Source organism: Rhinopithecus bieti, unplaced genomic scaffold (assembly GCF_001698545.2).
Source record: "Rhinopithecus bieti isolate Rb0 unplaced genomic scaffold, ASM169854v2 scaffold_13710, whole genome shotgun sequence".
Taxonomy (NCBI): domain Eukaryota; kingdom Metazoa; phylum Chordata; class Mammalia; order Primates; family Cercopithecidae; genus Rhinopithecus; species Rhinopithecus bieti.
Window position 1 is genome coordinate 799,915 of NW_016807962.1, and position 15,724 is coordinate 815,638.

Consider the following 15,724-nt stretch of genomic DNA (forward strand, 5'->3'; position numbering starts at 1 on the left):
CCCCCACCACCAGAGAGAATGGACTCATTTCCATGTATAGCCCTGATCAGGCCTGGCCTGGTGACCACAGCAGGACTCGCCTCTCCCCGCAGCATCAGTGCCAAAGAGGACAAGTGAGGCTGCCCTGTCTCATGGTAAAAATGGTCACCAGTATCCACCTGTGACTCGGGTGGGAGCTCCCACACCGGACACAGATGCCTTCTGTGCAGTCCCACTGCCCGGGGAGGTCATGAGCCACCATGCTCAGGCAGGTGAGAGCAGGAACTGATGTGCAACTGGCTGGAGAGGGAAGGTGGAGGCGCCACTGCCCACCTGGCAATCTGGGGTAGCAGCCCCTGGCCCATCAGGTCCCACACAAAGTGTTGTGGGAAAACCCCAGCACAGAAGCCCGAACCCACACCTTCCCCCCATTCTAGCAACCATGCGGATACTAACTCTCTCCCTCAGGAGTCCCCCACCTCCTTGTACTTACAACCAACCTGTGGCTTGGGGAGGGGAAGAAGATAGGAAAAACTGTCAGAGTTTCAAGGGAGGGTGACAGGGCAGGGGGCCACCTAGCACAGAGCCTGCAAGGCACCCAGGAGGGGTAGATCCAGGCATCTGTGCTTAAGAAATTCCTCACTCCGACGTGCACGAGTGGGGACCTTTAAAACAGAACTGAGATCTAGACACAGGAACTCAGGCTGCACAGCAGAGGCACAGAGAGACAGCAGGTGCCAAGGGGAAGCTGTCGGTGGCTTCCTGGGGATCATGTGGCCTGAGGACCCCTTCCTGACCAACAGGCGACCTCCAGGGTTGCATTCTCTGAATATACTGAAGCAGGGGTCAGAGCTGCATCTCCCCTGGGGCTCCCGCTCAGGACCACAGCCTTCCTGAACTCCTGCAATAAGAGTCGGGCCCCAGTGCTGGGATGAGAACCTCCTGAGAGCCAGGACCCAGTAAGGGGGAAACCAATGCACACACAGCAGGAAAATGACTTGTCCATAGCCACACAGCCACCTGGGGCCAGATTTGGTCCAAGTCCTTTGCTTTCCAGACCCCATTACTCCTCTAGTCGTGGAGAGGGAAGAGGGGCTAGTTCCCAAGTATTCCAGAGCTGGGGGCTCAGATGCCTGTCACCCCAGTAGCACAAGTTACTTTCCATCTTTCTATCTACTCCTCCGCAACTCCACTGAGGGCCTCTGGGGTTGGCTGCGGCCCTGGCTTCATCTCCCTCCACAGTGAGCACCTGGACGCACCTATCATCTCAGGCTGCTTCAGGGAGGAATCCACTTCCCAGAACAGGCCAGCCCCAGCCCAGCCCTGGGGACCAGGTACTGAAACATCAGACACAACTGCAGAAAAGGCTCCAGCCTCTGCAGCTCTCCTCACTCCCTCTCTGGTGCCCACGGGTCCTTGATTCATTCCATTTCCCAGCATACGTCTCCTGTGTTGACCAGCATATTAAGGACGGGGCAGCCAGAGCTGCCCCAACGTGCAGCCTAGCCAGTCAAGTCTGAAGACTGGAGGAGAAGGTGAGGGAGGAGGTAGTCGAGCACTATAGAGGAAAACTGCTCCCCATCGCAGGTCCATGGGGAGGAGGTCCCCGCCCCAGCCCTGCACTTGCAGCACACAGCAAGTCCAAGAGGGAGGGGTGCTGCAGAGGGTTCCCACTGCAGAGGCTGCTGAGGCTTCCAGCCATGGCCTCCCCTTCCAGAGCCTCTAGGAACAGGTGAGAGGGTGAGGGACCTCCACGAGTCTTGTGCCCTGGACTCTGCCCTGGGGTACCTGGGGCATGGCTCCCGACTGTGCCTCCCTGACCTAGGGCTAAGAGCCTAGGACCTTGACACAGGGCGCCCCTCGGCCACCTGTCACTTGGCTCACAACACGCCACTGTCCAGAGGGCAGAGGCCCTAGTCCTTAGCCCAGCACCAGGGTCCATCCACGCTGCAGAGGCCTCAAGTCTAGCCCATTTCCCACCCTCTCTGGGCAGCTTCCTGAATGGCAGGTGGCAAATGTAAAGAAAGACGGTTGCCTTCGAGGCCCACAGACTATGCTCTACTGCCTTCCTAGGGGCATCCTGGTCCAGGAGCCCATTTGTCCCCAAACCAGGTAGGCGGGGCTGAGGCATGGCTTGCATGGTGGGCTGCTGGGCCCATCTTCGGGAGCGGAAGGTGAAAGGGGTTATGGGGATGGACACTGGGCACCTCTGGCCCTGAACTACGGCTTGCCTGGGTGGGTCTCAGATTCCTGCTTCTGTGAGGCTCTGGGGTGGGGCCAGCTAACCCTCAAATGGTACAATTTTGACTGCGTCTACCTGTGTGAGAATCTGTGTGTCTGGATGAGAGTGTGGGGTGAGGTGGAGTTGTGATGGAGACTCATCTGTGCCTCCCGCTGGGGAGGTCTGCCAAACTCCATACCCCACAGGGGATGTGTGTTTGGCTCACTGGGGCTGGTGGCGTTGTGGGACCCGTATGCTGGGACAGCCAGCCACCCGGCCTGTTCCCCTGGAGCCTCAGGGGGTCAGTCCTCTGCAGTAGCGGTAGAAGGCACCTCAACCCAAGCCCACTCCCTCACTACCAGCTGCAATCCCATCCGCTGGTTCCACACAAGCCTCAGTGATCAGCTCCAGCCACAGGGCGGGAGTACAAAACGCCCAGCCCACAACAGAACTCCTGGGTTTAGGGAACCTATCTGGTAGTGACTGGTGCCTCCAAGGCCTTCGTTAGGCCTGAAATGTATGGATGTGGGGAAGGGCAGGTAACCCAGCACTGTCGCCCAGCCTGTGTCAGGAGCTGAGGGGCCTGCACGCACCTTCACCTTGCCCGTGCTCTGCAGGATGTGCACCAGGGCAGATGCCATCTCCTCCTTGGTCTTGGCACTGAGGATGGGCTCGAGGGCTGCACACAGCCCCAGGTAGTGGTTGGTGATGTGCTCAGCGAACTCTTTGTACATCTCCATGGGCAGGATGGTGATGGTTTGGTAGCGTGCCTTGATGCGGATCATGGGCCCAGGACCCTTGCCACCCTTGGGGTTGGGCGTCACCACCGGGTACCACTTCTCCACGAACTGCCGCCCGGCCACCGAGGCAGCAGGCAGGCTCACCAGGCCCAGGTAACTGTTGCGCTCCTTCTTCTTCTTCTTGTCGGTCTCCCGGTACAGGTGGACAGTGACCGTGCGCAGGGGCGGCAGGTTGTGGAACTCGAAGTGCTCGCCCCAGAAAACATTGTCCGTCTTGAGCTTGCCCGTGGTGCGGGCGTAGAGCACATCATCCAGGCACAGCTCACACAGGTACTTCTTCTTGGCTGGCAGGTCCTTGGCCTCAATCACCCACAGCTTCAGGATGTGTTCCACACGCCGGCTGTTGTCCTGTATGTGCATGGGAGTCCGGGGTGGTCAGCTGGGGGTGCCACATGTAACCCCCAACTAGCCCAGAGCCTGAGAGAGCCTCAGACCCAGGAGGAGCTCTGAAGGTGGAGGCGGCAGTGGGCGCCTAGACCCTGAGTCAGGATGAGGTGGGGCTGATGGACAAGGGCTGGATCTCTGGTCGACCTCACATAAGCTCACTCACCTTGGGCAAGTGACTTAACTGGAGCCTTGGGTTGCTTGTGTATAAAACAGGACTAAGGTAAACCCCCATCTCATAGAGAGCGAGACTGAGAGAGGCCAGCACAACACCTGGCACATCACAGGCTATGCCATTATTAACTCTTCCTTAATTTGCTGGTCTGTACTGTAACTTAAGAGATGGCTATGGTGACTAGGACTTGGTCAGGCCCTCAAGTCAGCTAGGGAGACAGATACAGAAGCAGGGATTACAGTGGGGGCTCCCAGGACCTCACAGGGGAGCCCAGGGGCAATGGGAACACAGAGGACACCAGCCTGGGAGAGGGGTCCTCACCTGGAGGAGGGGCAGACACCTAAGCTGGAATGGGAAGATGAGCAGAAGTCGGCCAGGGGCTGGGAAGTAGGGATAAGGGATCCCAGCAGAAGGACCCAGGGTCCAGCACTCATTTCCCCAGCCCAGACTCAATGTGTAGTTTAGAAAACAGAGGCACACAGCACCTGTCTCAACCTGGCAAACTCAAACATCTCTTTCAGAGTCCACCAATATTGTCCACTTGGGTCCTGCCTCCATGCAGGCTGACCGCCCCCAATACCAGCCCACATCACAGAGATCGTCTCTCTTGCTTCCTCATATCTGAGCCTACCTTCAGTCCCCCATGCTTTGGTGAGAGGGGTGCAGGCTTACCTTGTTGGGGTGCACTGCTCGCCGCAGGTTCTCCATCCACTTATCCCGCTCAGCTGCAGAACGGCAGGAAAAGCACTTGCTTCCTGATGACGTCGTCACCTGTGGGGAGCAGGCAAGACAGTGTTACCAGGGAAGGGACCACAGCAAGGGCAAGCAGTGATGGAAGACGACCTTGGAGGCTCAGGGCACTCTGGCCATCAGGTCTGCATCACAGCTACAGGAAGCAGCCAGGACAAGGCTCACATGACCCTTCTACTTCATGTTTTGGAGGTGGTACACTGAGACCCACTGTCCCAGGGCAAGTCAGCAGCCATAGAGTGGCCCTGTCCTGCACCAGTGGGCTCCTCACTCGTCTCTCAGTGCCCTCTGTCCAATAGGAAAACATCTTCCTAAGTCTAACCTCCTTTTCCCTGAGATGGAAAGAGGGAAGGAACGAAGACCTCGCCCAGGTCAGAGGGCAATGCTTAACCTGAGCGTACTTTCCCTAAAGGTGGAACCACAAGAACCAAGGAGACAACCAAAGGTAGGTACCAGAATCCCCTCAGTCCTCAGCTGACAACTCTGAGGGTTCTCTTCCATCAAGCAACAGTGACAACAATGGTAATATAAGTCTGGTATTTTTTATGCCGGACTAGAGATGTGCCAGGCCCTAGGGTCCCCGGTCCCTGACCCTTCTCCTCCCCTCCCTGTCTGACTCTCACTCCTCCTCTGGTCCAGCTTAGACATCTACTCCAGGTAAGGGAGCCAGTAAGGGCAATTCCTGCTATGTGTTCCCACTGCCCCCAGCAGCAGACCCAGGGCTCCACAGGGGAAGCACGCTCTTCACTCGGCATTTGAGGGCCTGCACCTTCCACAGCACCCCCTGCTGTGAACCAGCACACAGGGCCATCTTCACCCTATCCATGGCAAGGATGTCAGAGCCCAGATCAAGCCCGGCTTGGTCAGGAGTCCTGAACCAGAAACGGTCCCTAGTGGGCACAGGGTATGGGGCAGGTGCCAGGCACCACTTTGTTTTTCCCCCGGGCTGGGGGTGCCAGGAGATTGTCACACTAGTCCCCAAGTGGCTGCTTTTCATTACCAGGCTCATTCCTCTAACAGAGAGCTCTCCTAGCTATGCATGATTATTGGGGGTAGGAATCTTCCCAGAAACTGGTAGGAAGCAATATTAATAACTGGAGAAGCAATTAGGAACTCCCAGGAACACCTGCAACAATAGTAACCCTGCTCCCGGCTTGGTCTCAGTCTTGCTGTGTGACCTCTGATGTCTTCGTGCCTCCTCTGGGCCTCAGATCCCCCATTTCCTATGAGGGACTAGACAGGTCATCCCCAGGTGGGTCACTGGCTCTCTGCATTCAAACCTCAGGTCACAGAATGCCAGGGCAGGAAAGATTTGGGCTCTCATTGTTCACAAGCAGGAAACAGGCCCGGACAAGAGGAGACTCTCTGCTATCCACACTGCATTTGGGATGTGAGCAGGCTCTAAGACATGGGCTCTGGTGCTTAAGAAATTCAGGCTTTTCCCCTACTCCCTGTCACCCACTGGGGGCCCCAGCAGCTTCATGCTAGCATGGAGAACAGGTGCTGGCCCATTTCCAGAGGGCCCAGAGAGTAGGAAGGACAGCCCCTGCCCCAGCTCCACCTGGTGTCTTAGGAGCTGAAAGCTATCGGTAAATACGAGCCACTGTCCCTAAGACCCTGGCCCCTGCTGAGGCCACAGCAGACTGGACTCCAGGAGGATGTGGAGGAGACCAGACAGGCCAGGAGAGGATGGGGTGTCCANCCACGAACTGCCGCCCGGCCACCGAGGCAGCAGGCAGGCTCACCAGGCCCAGGTAACTGTTGCGCTCCTTCTTCTTCTTCTTGTCGGTCTCCCGGTACAGGTGGACAGTGACCGTGCGCAGGGGCGGCAGGTTGTGGAACTCGAAGTGCTCGCCCCAGAAAACATTGTCCGTCTTGAGCTTGCCCGTGGTGCGGGCGTAGAGCACATCATCCAGGCACAGCTCACACAGGTACTTCTTCTTGGCTGGCAGGTCCTTGGCCTCAATCACCCACAGCTTCAGGATGTGTTCCACACGCCGGCTGTTGTCCTGTATGTGCATGGGAGTCCGGGGTGGTCAGCTGGGGTGCCACATGTAACCCCAACTAGCCCAGAGCCTGAGAGAGCCTCAGACCCAGGAGGAGCTCTGAAGGTGGAGGCGGCAGTGGGCGCCTAGACCCTGAGTCAGGATGAGGTGGGGCTGATGGACAAGGGCTGGATCTCTGGTCGACCTCACATAAGCTCACTCACCTTGGGCAAGTGACTTAACTGGAGCCTTGGGTTGCTTGTGTATAAAACAGGACTAAGGTAAACCCCATCTCATAGAGAGCGAGACTGAGAGAGGCCAGCACAACACCTGGCACATCACAGGCTATGCCATTATTAACTCTTCCTTAATTTGCTGGTCTGTACTGTAACTTAAGAGATGGCTATGGTGACTAGGACTTGGTCAGGCCCTCAAGTCAGCTAGGGAGACAGATACAGAAGCAGGGATTACAGTGGGGCTCCCAGGACCTCACAGGGGAGCCCAGGGGCAATGGGAACACAGAGGACACCAGCCTGGGAGAGGGGTCCTCACCTGGAGGAGGGGCAGACACCTAAGCTGGAATGGGAAGATGAGCAGAAGTCGGCCAGGGGCTGGGAAGTAGGGATAAGGGATCCCAGCAGAAGGACCCAGGGTCCAGCACTCATTTCCCCAGCCCAGACTCAATGTGTAGTTTAGAAAACAGAGGCACACAGCACCTGTCTCAACCTGGCAAACTCAAACATCTCTTTCAGAGTCCACCAATATTGTCCACTTGGGTCCTGCCTCCATGCAGGCTGACCGCCCCAATACCAGCCCACATCACAGAGATCGTCTCTCTTGCTTCCTCATATCTGAGCCTACCTTCAGTCCCCATGCTTTGGTGAGAGGGGTGCAGGCTTACCTTGTTGGGGTGCACTGCTCGCCGCAGGTTCTCCATCCACTTATCCCGCTCAGCTGCAGAACGGCAGGAAAAGCACTTGCTTCCTGATGACGTCGTCACCTGTGGGGAGCAGGCAAGACAGTGTTACCAGGGAAGGGACCACAGCAAGGGCAAGCAGTGATGGAAGACGACCTTGGAGGCTCAGGGCACTCTGGCCATCAGGTCTGCATCACAGCTACAGGAAGCAGCCAGGACAAGGCTCACATGACCCTTCTACTTCATGTTTTGGAGGTGGTACACTGAGACCCACTGTCCCAGGGCAAGTCAGCAGCCATAGAGTGGCCCTGTCCTGCACCAGTGGGCTCCTCACTCGTCTCTCAGTGCCCTCTGTCCAATAGGAAAACATCTTCCTAAGTCTAACCTCCTTTTCCCTGAGATGGAAAGAGGGAAGGAACGAAGACCTCGCCCAGGTCAGAGGGCAATGCTTAACCTGAGCGTACTTTCCCTAAAGGTGGAACCACAAGAACCAAGGAGACAACCAAAGGTAGGTACCAGAATCCCCTCAGTCCTCAGCTGACAACTCTGAGGGTTCTCTTCCATCAAGCAACAGTGACAACAATGGTAATATAAGTCTGGTATTTTTTATGCCGGACTAGAGATGTGCCAGGCCCTAGGGTCCCCGGTCCCTGACCCTTCTCCTCCCCTCCCTGTCTGACTCTCACTCCTCCTCTGGTCCAGCTTAGACATCTACTCCAGGTAAGGGAGCCAGTAAGGGCAATTCCTGCTATGTGTTCCCACTGCCCCAGCAGCAGACCCAGGGCTCCACAGGGGAAGCACGCTCTTCACTCGGCATTTGAGGGCCTGCACCTTCCACAGCACCCCTGCTGTGAACCAGCACACAGGGCCATCTTCACCCTATCCATGGCAAGGATGTCAGAGCCCAGATCAAGCCCGGCTTGGTCAGGAGTCCTGAACCAGAAACGGTCCCTAGTGGGCACAGGGTATGGGGCAGGTGCCAGGCACCACTTTGTTTTCCCCGGGCTGGGGTGCCAGGAGATTGTCACACTAGTCCCCAAGTGGCTGCTTTTCATTACCAGGCTCATTCCTCTAACAGAGAGCTCTCCTAGCTATGCATGATTATTGGGGTAGGAATCTTCCCAGAAACTGGTAGGAAGCAATATTAATAACTGGAGAAGCAATTAGGAACTCCCAGGAACACCTGCAACAATAGTAACCCTGCTCCCGGCTTGGTCTCAGTCTTGCTGTGTGACCTCTGATGTCTTCGTGCCTCCTCTGGGCCTCAGATCCCCATTTCCTATGAGGGACTAGACAGGTCATCCCCAGGTGGGTCACTGGCTCTCTGCATTCAAACCTCAGGTCACAGAATGCCAGGGCAGGAAAGATTTGGGCTCTCATTGTTCACAAGCAGGAAACAGGCCCGGACAAGAGGAGACTCTCTGCTATCCACACTGCATTTGGGATGTGAGCAGGCTCTAAGACATGGGCTCTGGTGCTTAAGAAATTCAGGCTTTTCCCCTACTCCCTGTCACCCACTGGGGCCCCAGCAGCTTCATGCTAGCATGGAGAACAGGTGCTGGCCCATTTCCAGAGGGCCCAGAGAGTAGGAAGGACAGCCCCTGCCCCAGCTCCACCTGGTGTCTTAGGAGCTGAAAGCTATCGGTAAATACGAGCCACTGTCCCTAAGACCCTGGCCCCTGCTGAGGCCACAGCAGACTGGACTCCAGGAGGATGTGGAGGAGACCAGACAGGCCAGGAGAGGATGGGGTGTCCAACCCAAGCCCTGCGATGGGACCCACCTCGAAGCAGTAGTCCTGGCCAAGGATGCTGCTGTGCACGGGTTTGATGACCACCTCTTCCTCCATGCTGAGGTCCAGCGCCTCCACTGCACTGCTGGGGCTGAGCAGGGACTCGTGGGAGCGAGACTCCTTCAGCCTTGGCATCAGATGGGACCTGGGGTGGCAGTAGGTGTGTCAGGCTGGGCCCCCACAGCCCAGGTCAAGCTGGTTGCCACGTCCCGCCCATCTGCCCCGGCCCTGTCCCTTCCAGCAGGCAGCCACTCCTCTCCACTCTCTCTCCTTTCTGTCTGAAGACATATTTGGGGGCAGGGCTGTCACAGAGACCGGTGGGAACCTCCTCCCCACTGCAGGAGTCTGGCTGGGGGCTCAGCCTCTCAGAGAGCTAGAAGGTGAGATCAGGGGGTCACTCCAGGGTTAATATTAGCAAGTGAGCCTGCGGGGTAAGGGCCAGCTTGGCTCCTGCGCAGTCTCAGAGACCCAAGGAAAGCCCACCTGATCCAGGCAGCTGTTTGCGGTTCTGGGCCCTTTCCCATCTCCCCTCTTTTGCACTGGTCCCTGTCCAAGACTGAGCAGTCACTCTGTCCCAACATTTATCCAGTATACCACTGCCAACAGCTCTTCCTCATACACTGTCCCACACCACCAGCCCCACACAAGCGAGAGCCACAGGGACCCTGCTGCTCCCATATTACAGATGAGGACAGCGAGGCGAGGCGAGTCTTGAAGCAGAAGGGATGCAGCAGTCTCTGCATAGTACCCGAGACACACACTCCATCGGGGTCCACATACTCAGGGCCCAGGTCAGTAGCTCCGACACAGGCACAAAGAGCACAGGGCTGATGCCACCTGGCACCCAAATGCAGACCAGACCTGGGCCCACTGCTCCCCTGCTGTGTGGCCCTGGGGAAATCGTTCCCCTCTGAGCCTGTTTCCACAGTGCATCACATGGAAAGCACTACAGACGATACCTGCTCCAGGGCTAGGTAAAATCTCTCCAAAGTCAGCAGCACAGAGCAGTGTCCTCCTACAGCCCCCAGCCCCCATGGTGGGGTAGAGAAGCGGGAGGATAGGCTGGGTCTGCTAAGACCACCTCCGGTGCAGAAGCTGAGCCCTGCTTGTGTCCAGGGCTCAAACCCTGGGGTTGGTGAAAAACCTACACCAGGCTTAGCCCACACGGACCTCCTACCCCCAACGCCCTATGCCCTTTGGCTCCTGGCTCCAATGGTCCAAGTGCTCAGTCCATCATTCTCTCCCTGCCTCGCCAAACCAAGACCCCTACCTTGGGACATGCTGAGACTTGGCCCCTGACCTTGAGGGGCTCGCAGCGTGGCAGAGCCATCAGACACTTCCCTGTAGGGTGCATACCCTGTATACTCATTTCTGTAACTGCCCTGGGTCAGTGGGCTGAGGCCTACTCCGTGGGCACTTAAGAACCCAGAGGTGAGCAGGAAGAGCCCTGCTCAGAGGGACTCAGGCTGACAGTGGCCACCCTCCCACCCCAAGCTCCACATCTCCATGGCAACGGCCCTCTGATCATAAGAGCCCTCCCTAACATGGAGTCCCATGCTAGATGCCATAAGGAGTCAGAGTTGAGGGAATCCCAATCCTTAGATACCCCACAGAGGCCAGCCTACGAGCCCCAGTCAACTGGCTCCCTTTGACTCTCCACGCCCAGCATGAAGCTGGCCTCTGAAAGCAGAGGGAATGGGCAGAGCCAGAGGAAAACTGTGAGACAAGTTCAAGACAGGGGGAACCCTCCCCAACTCCTACGACGACTCCCACCTGGGGCTTCCTGTTGTGGCCTGAGGACGTGGGCAAGCCCAGCATGTGCCTCTACTCCTCTGGGGCGCTCTCCCTGCGAGGCCCAGTTCACAAAGGGGCACTGTGGCCTACCCGCCACACCACACCGCCACACCACTGTGTTGGAACAGGCCTCTTCTCCTGATAATCCCTCAAGGCCTTGCTCGAGCAGCCTGGCCTCCTCCCCATCATGGCAATGACCAATGCTGTGGGTGGGCCTGCCCTCCCTGGGCTGAGATTCCACCTGAGCCACCCACCTCCGAGGGCGGACTCCAGGCCTCCCTCCCACATGGGGCTTCATACCTCAGTGGAAGAGATGCTCTGCCTGACAGTAGGGAAGTCACCCTGGCTGGGAACGGCTGGGACCCATAGCCCCACAGGCCTGACGTCTGGAACCCAAAACCCAGCCCACAGTTTGGGATTGGGCTGCTTTCTGGCCCAGCTTGGAAAATCTCTGCCAGGTAATGATGCTGGGAGCTAGGGAGGGTGCGGTAGGGGCCCAGGAAGTACAGAGCGGGGAGCTGGTGAGCTGAAGCCGCCTCCTGCCTGGGGCGCATGGATGAGCTGGCTGTGAAGAGGAAAGGCAACGCATGCTTCAGCAGGCTGGACCTGCCCAGAGAAATCCAAGGAGACCCTGGTCCTGCAACCCCAGGAGCCCAGCAGGCCCAGGCCAGACCCCAAAACAGCCAGATCCTGGAGTCTGTGGTTGCAGAGCCCTCCTCTTCCTTCCCCACCATCCTGTCCCACAAGCATGCTCTGGCTGACCTGGAAAGGATCCTGGCAGAAGAGGGGGCTGGGGGGAAGCTCAAGGCCCTTAAGACACCCTGGACTGGCCCAGCCTACCTGGGCAGCCCTGACCCTCCCCACTTCCCTGGGGGCTTCTCCACGAGGTGGGATGTAGAGCAGAGGCTGCATCCATCCCTGCAGCCCAAGCTCTCTGGGGGGAAGAGGAATAGGGGCAGGGCAGGCCCAGGGAGGCCCAAGTGGTTCCCACAAAGTCTCCCAGGCTACTCCTTCCTGGATAGTACAGCAAGCCGGTGGTAGAGGCAGGGCCAGTGGACCCGTACCTCTCTCACTCATGTTCCTATGCATTTCCTTCCTGACCAGCCTGGAGTCTACAGGCCCTGACACACAGTATCCTCGGTCCCTCCCTCATCTGGGCCCAGAGGGAGCTGGTCTGCTGTGACCCTGCCAGGGTGTGCCCATGGTGGTAGATGATAAGATGAGGGGGCTCAGGAAGGAAAAATGGCCATTTGGTCACTTCCTGAACCCAGCAGGACCAATTCAAGGCCCAAGAACCGCCTCTCTGGGAAGCCAGCCTTGTCCTATGTCTGCAGCAGTGCCTGGCCACTTCACAGCCCCATCAGCCACCCAAGGCAGGCTTTTCCCCTCCCCTGGCTTCATCCCATGCTGGCACTGTTGGGCCACTTCCTTTTTCACCTCCAGCCTCTGCCCTGCCAGGCTAGTGAAGCAGCGCATCAGAGACAGGCAGAAGATGGGTCGTAAAGACTGCCCAGGCTCCAAGGGGGCAGGGGTAGGCACAGCCTCCCTACCTGGGATACTCAGGTGAAAGGAGGTGAGCAGGCACTGGTCTCTACCTTGCTCCCATTCTACTCCCAAGAAGGGATGCTTGTAGGTACCCACCTCTAGTCAGCACAGGGTGAGCGCCCTGTTGGTCACCTGCACATCCCTTTTTTCGTATTTCAACTGCACACAGCTCTGCCAGGAGTATTCATCTACCCATTTTACAGAAAGGTATGACAGGGTCAGAGAGGAGCAGTTACTTGAGCCACACAAGGCCCCCTGCTGGGATGGGAACCAGGTCAGTCCAGGAGTCATGCCCACAGCTACCCTATGTGGTGTGGTATCTGGGGGCTGATGCCCCTGTATTCAGGGCTTCTGCCGTCCCCCAGCCCTGGGTCCAGTCCCTCTCTGCTGCCCAAGGCTGGGGGTGGAAGAGAAGGTGGCCCAATTGCATGGCCCACAGCATCCTCCCGACCCTGTGCCCAGCTCAGTCTCATGATGTCTTTCCCCTCTGACCTCCTGTGGTCTCTGGAGGCTAGAGCTTTGGTCCCCTAGGTGAGGTGGCACCAAGGAGGGCAAAAGGCCTTCACATGGGGATTCTACCCCTGCAAACCACTTCCATGGCCCAGGTCTGAGCTACTTCTTACAACAACCCTGCCAGAATGTTGCATGTCTACTACATACAGAAGCAGGTCTCAAACCAGGGCGTGGGCTGCACACTGCCTGCCTCTCACCAGCGCAGAGCTGGCATCCCCAGGCCAGGCTTACTCTGGGCCATGCGTCACATGAACCACCGCACAAGTCACCTCACAGAATCTCCACGAGCCCAAGAGGCAGATGTTGACCTCACCCTGCTTTACAGGGGAGAAACTGAGGCCTACCACAGAGGGCAAGAGATGTGCCCAGCATCCCATCTTTGTTCTAGTGTTGCTGCCACACCCAAACCTTTTGGGTCCATTTCCTCATCTGAAAAAGAAGGAAGGAGGCTTGCTTCACCCAGAAAACACTGGCAGCCAGCACACACTGAAAGTGCTGTGAAGACAGCGCCTTCAGGGGGAGGTATTTCCCAGTCCTTTGAGTTGTGGGGGTGAAGGGATCCCCTCTTGAGACCACACGGGATTCAATGCCAGCCCCAGAACTTGGCACTCCGAGCCACTGGCTGGCATCCACCTGCCTGCCCCACCTGACCAGGCCCACTCTCGCAACGGCCTGCCTGCTGGGACCCTCCATCCCAGGAAGTGGGAGTTTCAGGCAGGGCCCCAGGCATATGCTGTCCTTCCCCTTTTCTATCCAACCTTCAACACCTAGCTTCAGTGCCCCTTCTTCCCTGAAGCCTTCCTGGACTCCCTGGGCAGACAGCCATATCCAGGCTGTGCTGGGAAAGTCTGTCACAGAACTGTCTCCTTGTCAGGCAGGGGGTTCCTGGTGGGTAGGGTTGGGTCTGGCTGGCTCCAAGGTCCAGAGCCTTAGAGTTCCTGGACCAATACCCCAATACACCAGCAGCCAAGGTCAGCTAAGCTCAGAGGGAACGGGAGGTCAGGGGGAAAAGGACAGTCCTCCCTCAGCCTGCAAACCCTGGTGACGTGGTTGTTCCCTTGGAGGAGGGACAAAGAAGGCCTGAGGGTGGGTTGTCAGGGCAGCTGCCTGTTCAAGGCCAAGTCCCAAGAGCAGCATTCCAGTGTTCATTCCAGAGTCTCCAGGAAATGCCCCTGCCCTCGCTCTGTCCAATTATGGGCCGCTTCCCCCATCTCTCTCAAGGTTAGGAGGCTCATCCTACCCTCTGTGGCTACACCCTGCCCCTACAGCTCCAGCCCTGAGACCCTTCTAAACATGGCAGATCACTAGCCCCATGACAGTGCTCCAGGGACCAGAAGCCCTTTACCTGTCCTCCATGGCGTGGAATCCTTACTGCTCCCAGGAAGGAGGTGGCACCATGACACCCAGGTCACACACGGGACAGCCAAGGCCACGGCTAGGGTGACCTGCCCTGGACTCCACTGCTACAGAGGAGCTTGGCCAGGGCATGGGAGGGCAGAGGGGAATGGGAGTTCCACTGGCTTTCTCCTGTCTAGACCACAGCAGCACCCACCACTGGACAAGCCACTCCACCTGGCAGGGCCTCACGCCTGTCCCTCCTCTCTCGCCTCATGGCCTGTAAGATAATCAAGTCCCAGATGCCTCAAGCTGGTGTCCCAGCCCTCCTGAAAGGCCCCTTGCACTACACCCTGGCCAAGTGACCTGGACTCTCCCCGCCAGCTACTTCCTGACAAAGCTGCATACCCTTACCCTCCAGGCATCCATGTCCAAGCAGTCTCCTGAGCCTATCCATTCTGCCTCTCCCTCCACTTCTTTGCCAAACAAAGTCCTTCCTCAGTTTTCAAGGGACAGCCCAATGTCACCACCACAAAGCGGTCTCTGGTCTCTCCAGACAGACAGCTCATACTATGCTACCTAAGCCCGCTCAGGGCCACAATCTCCCACCTGTCCCACTTAATTCTCGTTGACAATCCTGTCAGGACTAAAAAGGTGCACCTAGAAAGTTGAGGCGACCTGCCCAAGATCACATGCATAGCAAGTGGCTGAGTCAAAAGCGAACCCAGTTCAGCGGAGTCCAAGACCAACTGCACCAGCCTTGGTTCGGCCTTTCCATCGTCCAGGGGTGGCCCACAGCAGCTGGGCAGCGGGGAAGGTCCACAGCAGCCGGGCAGGGGGGAAAGGCCCACAGCAGCCGGGCAGGGGGACAGGTCCACAGCAGCCGGGAGTGGGGAAAGGTCCACAGCAGCTAACCCACTAGCTGTGACCCACTCACTCCAGGTCGGGAAGGAAGGATACAGGGGGATACAGGGATGGGGCAGCCCCTGCCCAGGGCCCAGGAAACGTGGGCACAAGGCACGGGGAGCTGCAGTGGGAGACAGCGCCAGGGCCCAACAGCAGTTCATTGTGAGGGCTGGCGGCAGAACAACAGGGACACTGTCTTGGCTCCTGGGGCCTAGGCTTATCTGATAGCCTTCCAGCCAACCCACAAGCTGTTTTTCAACTCTGATCCTTTTTTCTCTTAAAAGGTCGGTGACACAGAAGCTCAGCAAACTCATTCCAAGGAGGAAAAGGACCCCAAACCAAAACTTAACAGTAATTACAAATCCCTACTTGGCACAGCAAGGGTGTTCCCAGCTATTGGGTGGGGGGAATTGAGAGTGGGATTGTTTGGCCGGAAAAGTAAGGGGCTCAGGATCACCCTCCAAATCTCAAAAGCTCAGAGGGAACTGCCCTGTGTGGCCCCAAAGGGCAAGACTGGGACCAGGAGAGGCCACTTCCAGCTCAGTCACAACTGTCCTTGAATGGGCCAGGCTCGTCTGGTTTTAGAGAGAGTGGGATCCCTGTCTCTGAAAGTGTGCAAGCAGGAGCTGGG

General features: G+C 57.6%; 1 protein-coding gene across 1 annotated transcript in view; it reads right to left on the bottom strand.

Annotated features, from left to right (window-relative positions):
* The window catches only part of DAB2IP (DAB2 interacting protein), a 137,279-nt gene that overhangs the window by 22,289 nt on the left and 99,266 nt on the right, over positions 1-15,724 (bottom strand). The window contains 3 exon segments of the mRNA XM_017884206.1: positions 2,794-3,348; positions 7,196-7,294; positions 8,992-9,145. Of these exon segments, the coding sequence (XP_017739695.1) occupies positions 2,794-3,348; positions 7,196-7,294; positions 8,992-9,145 (808 nt within the window).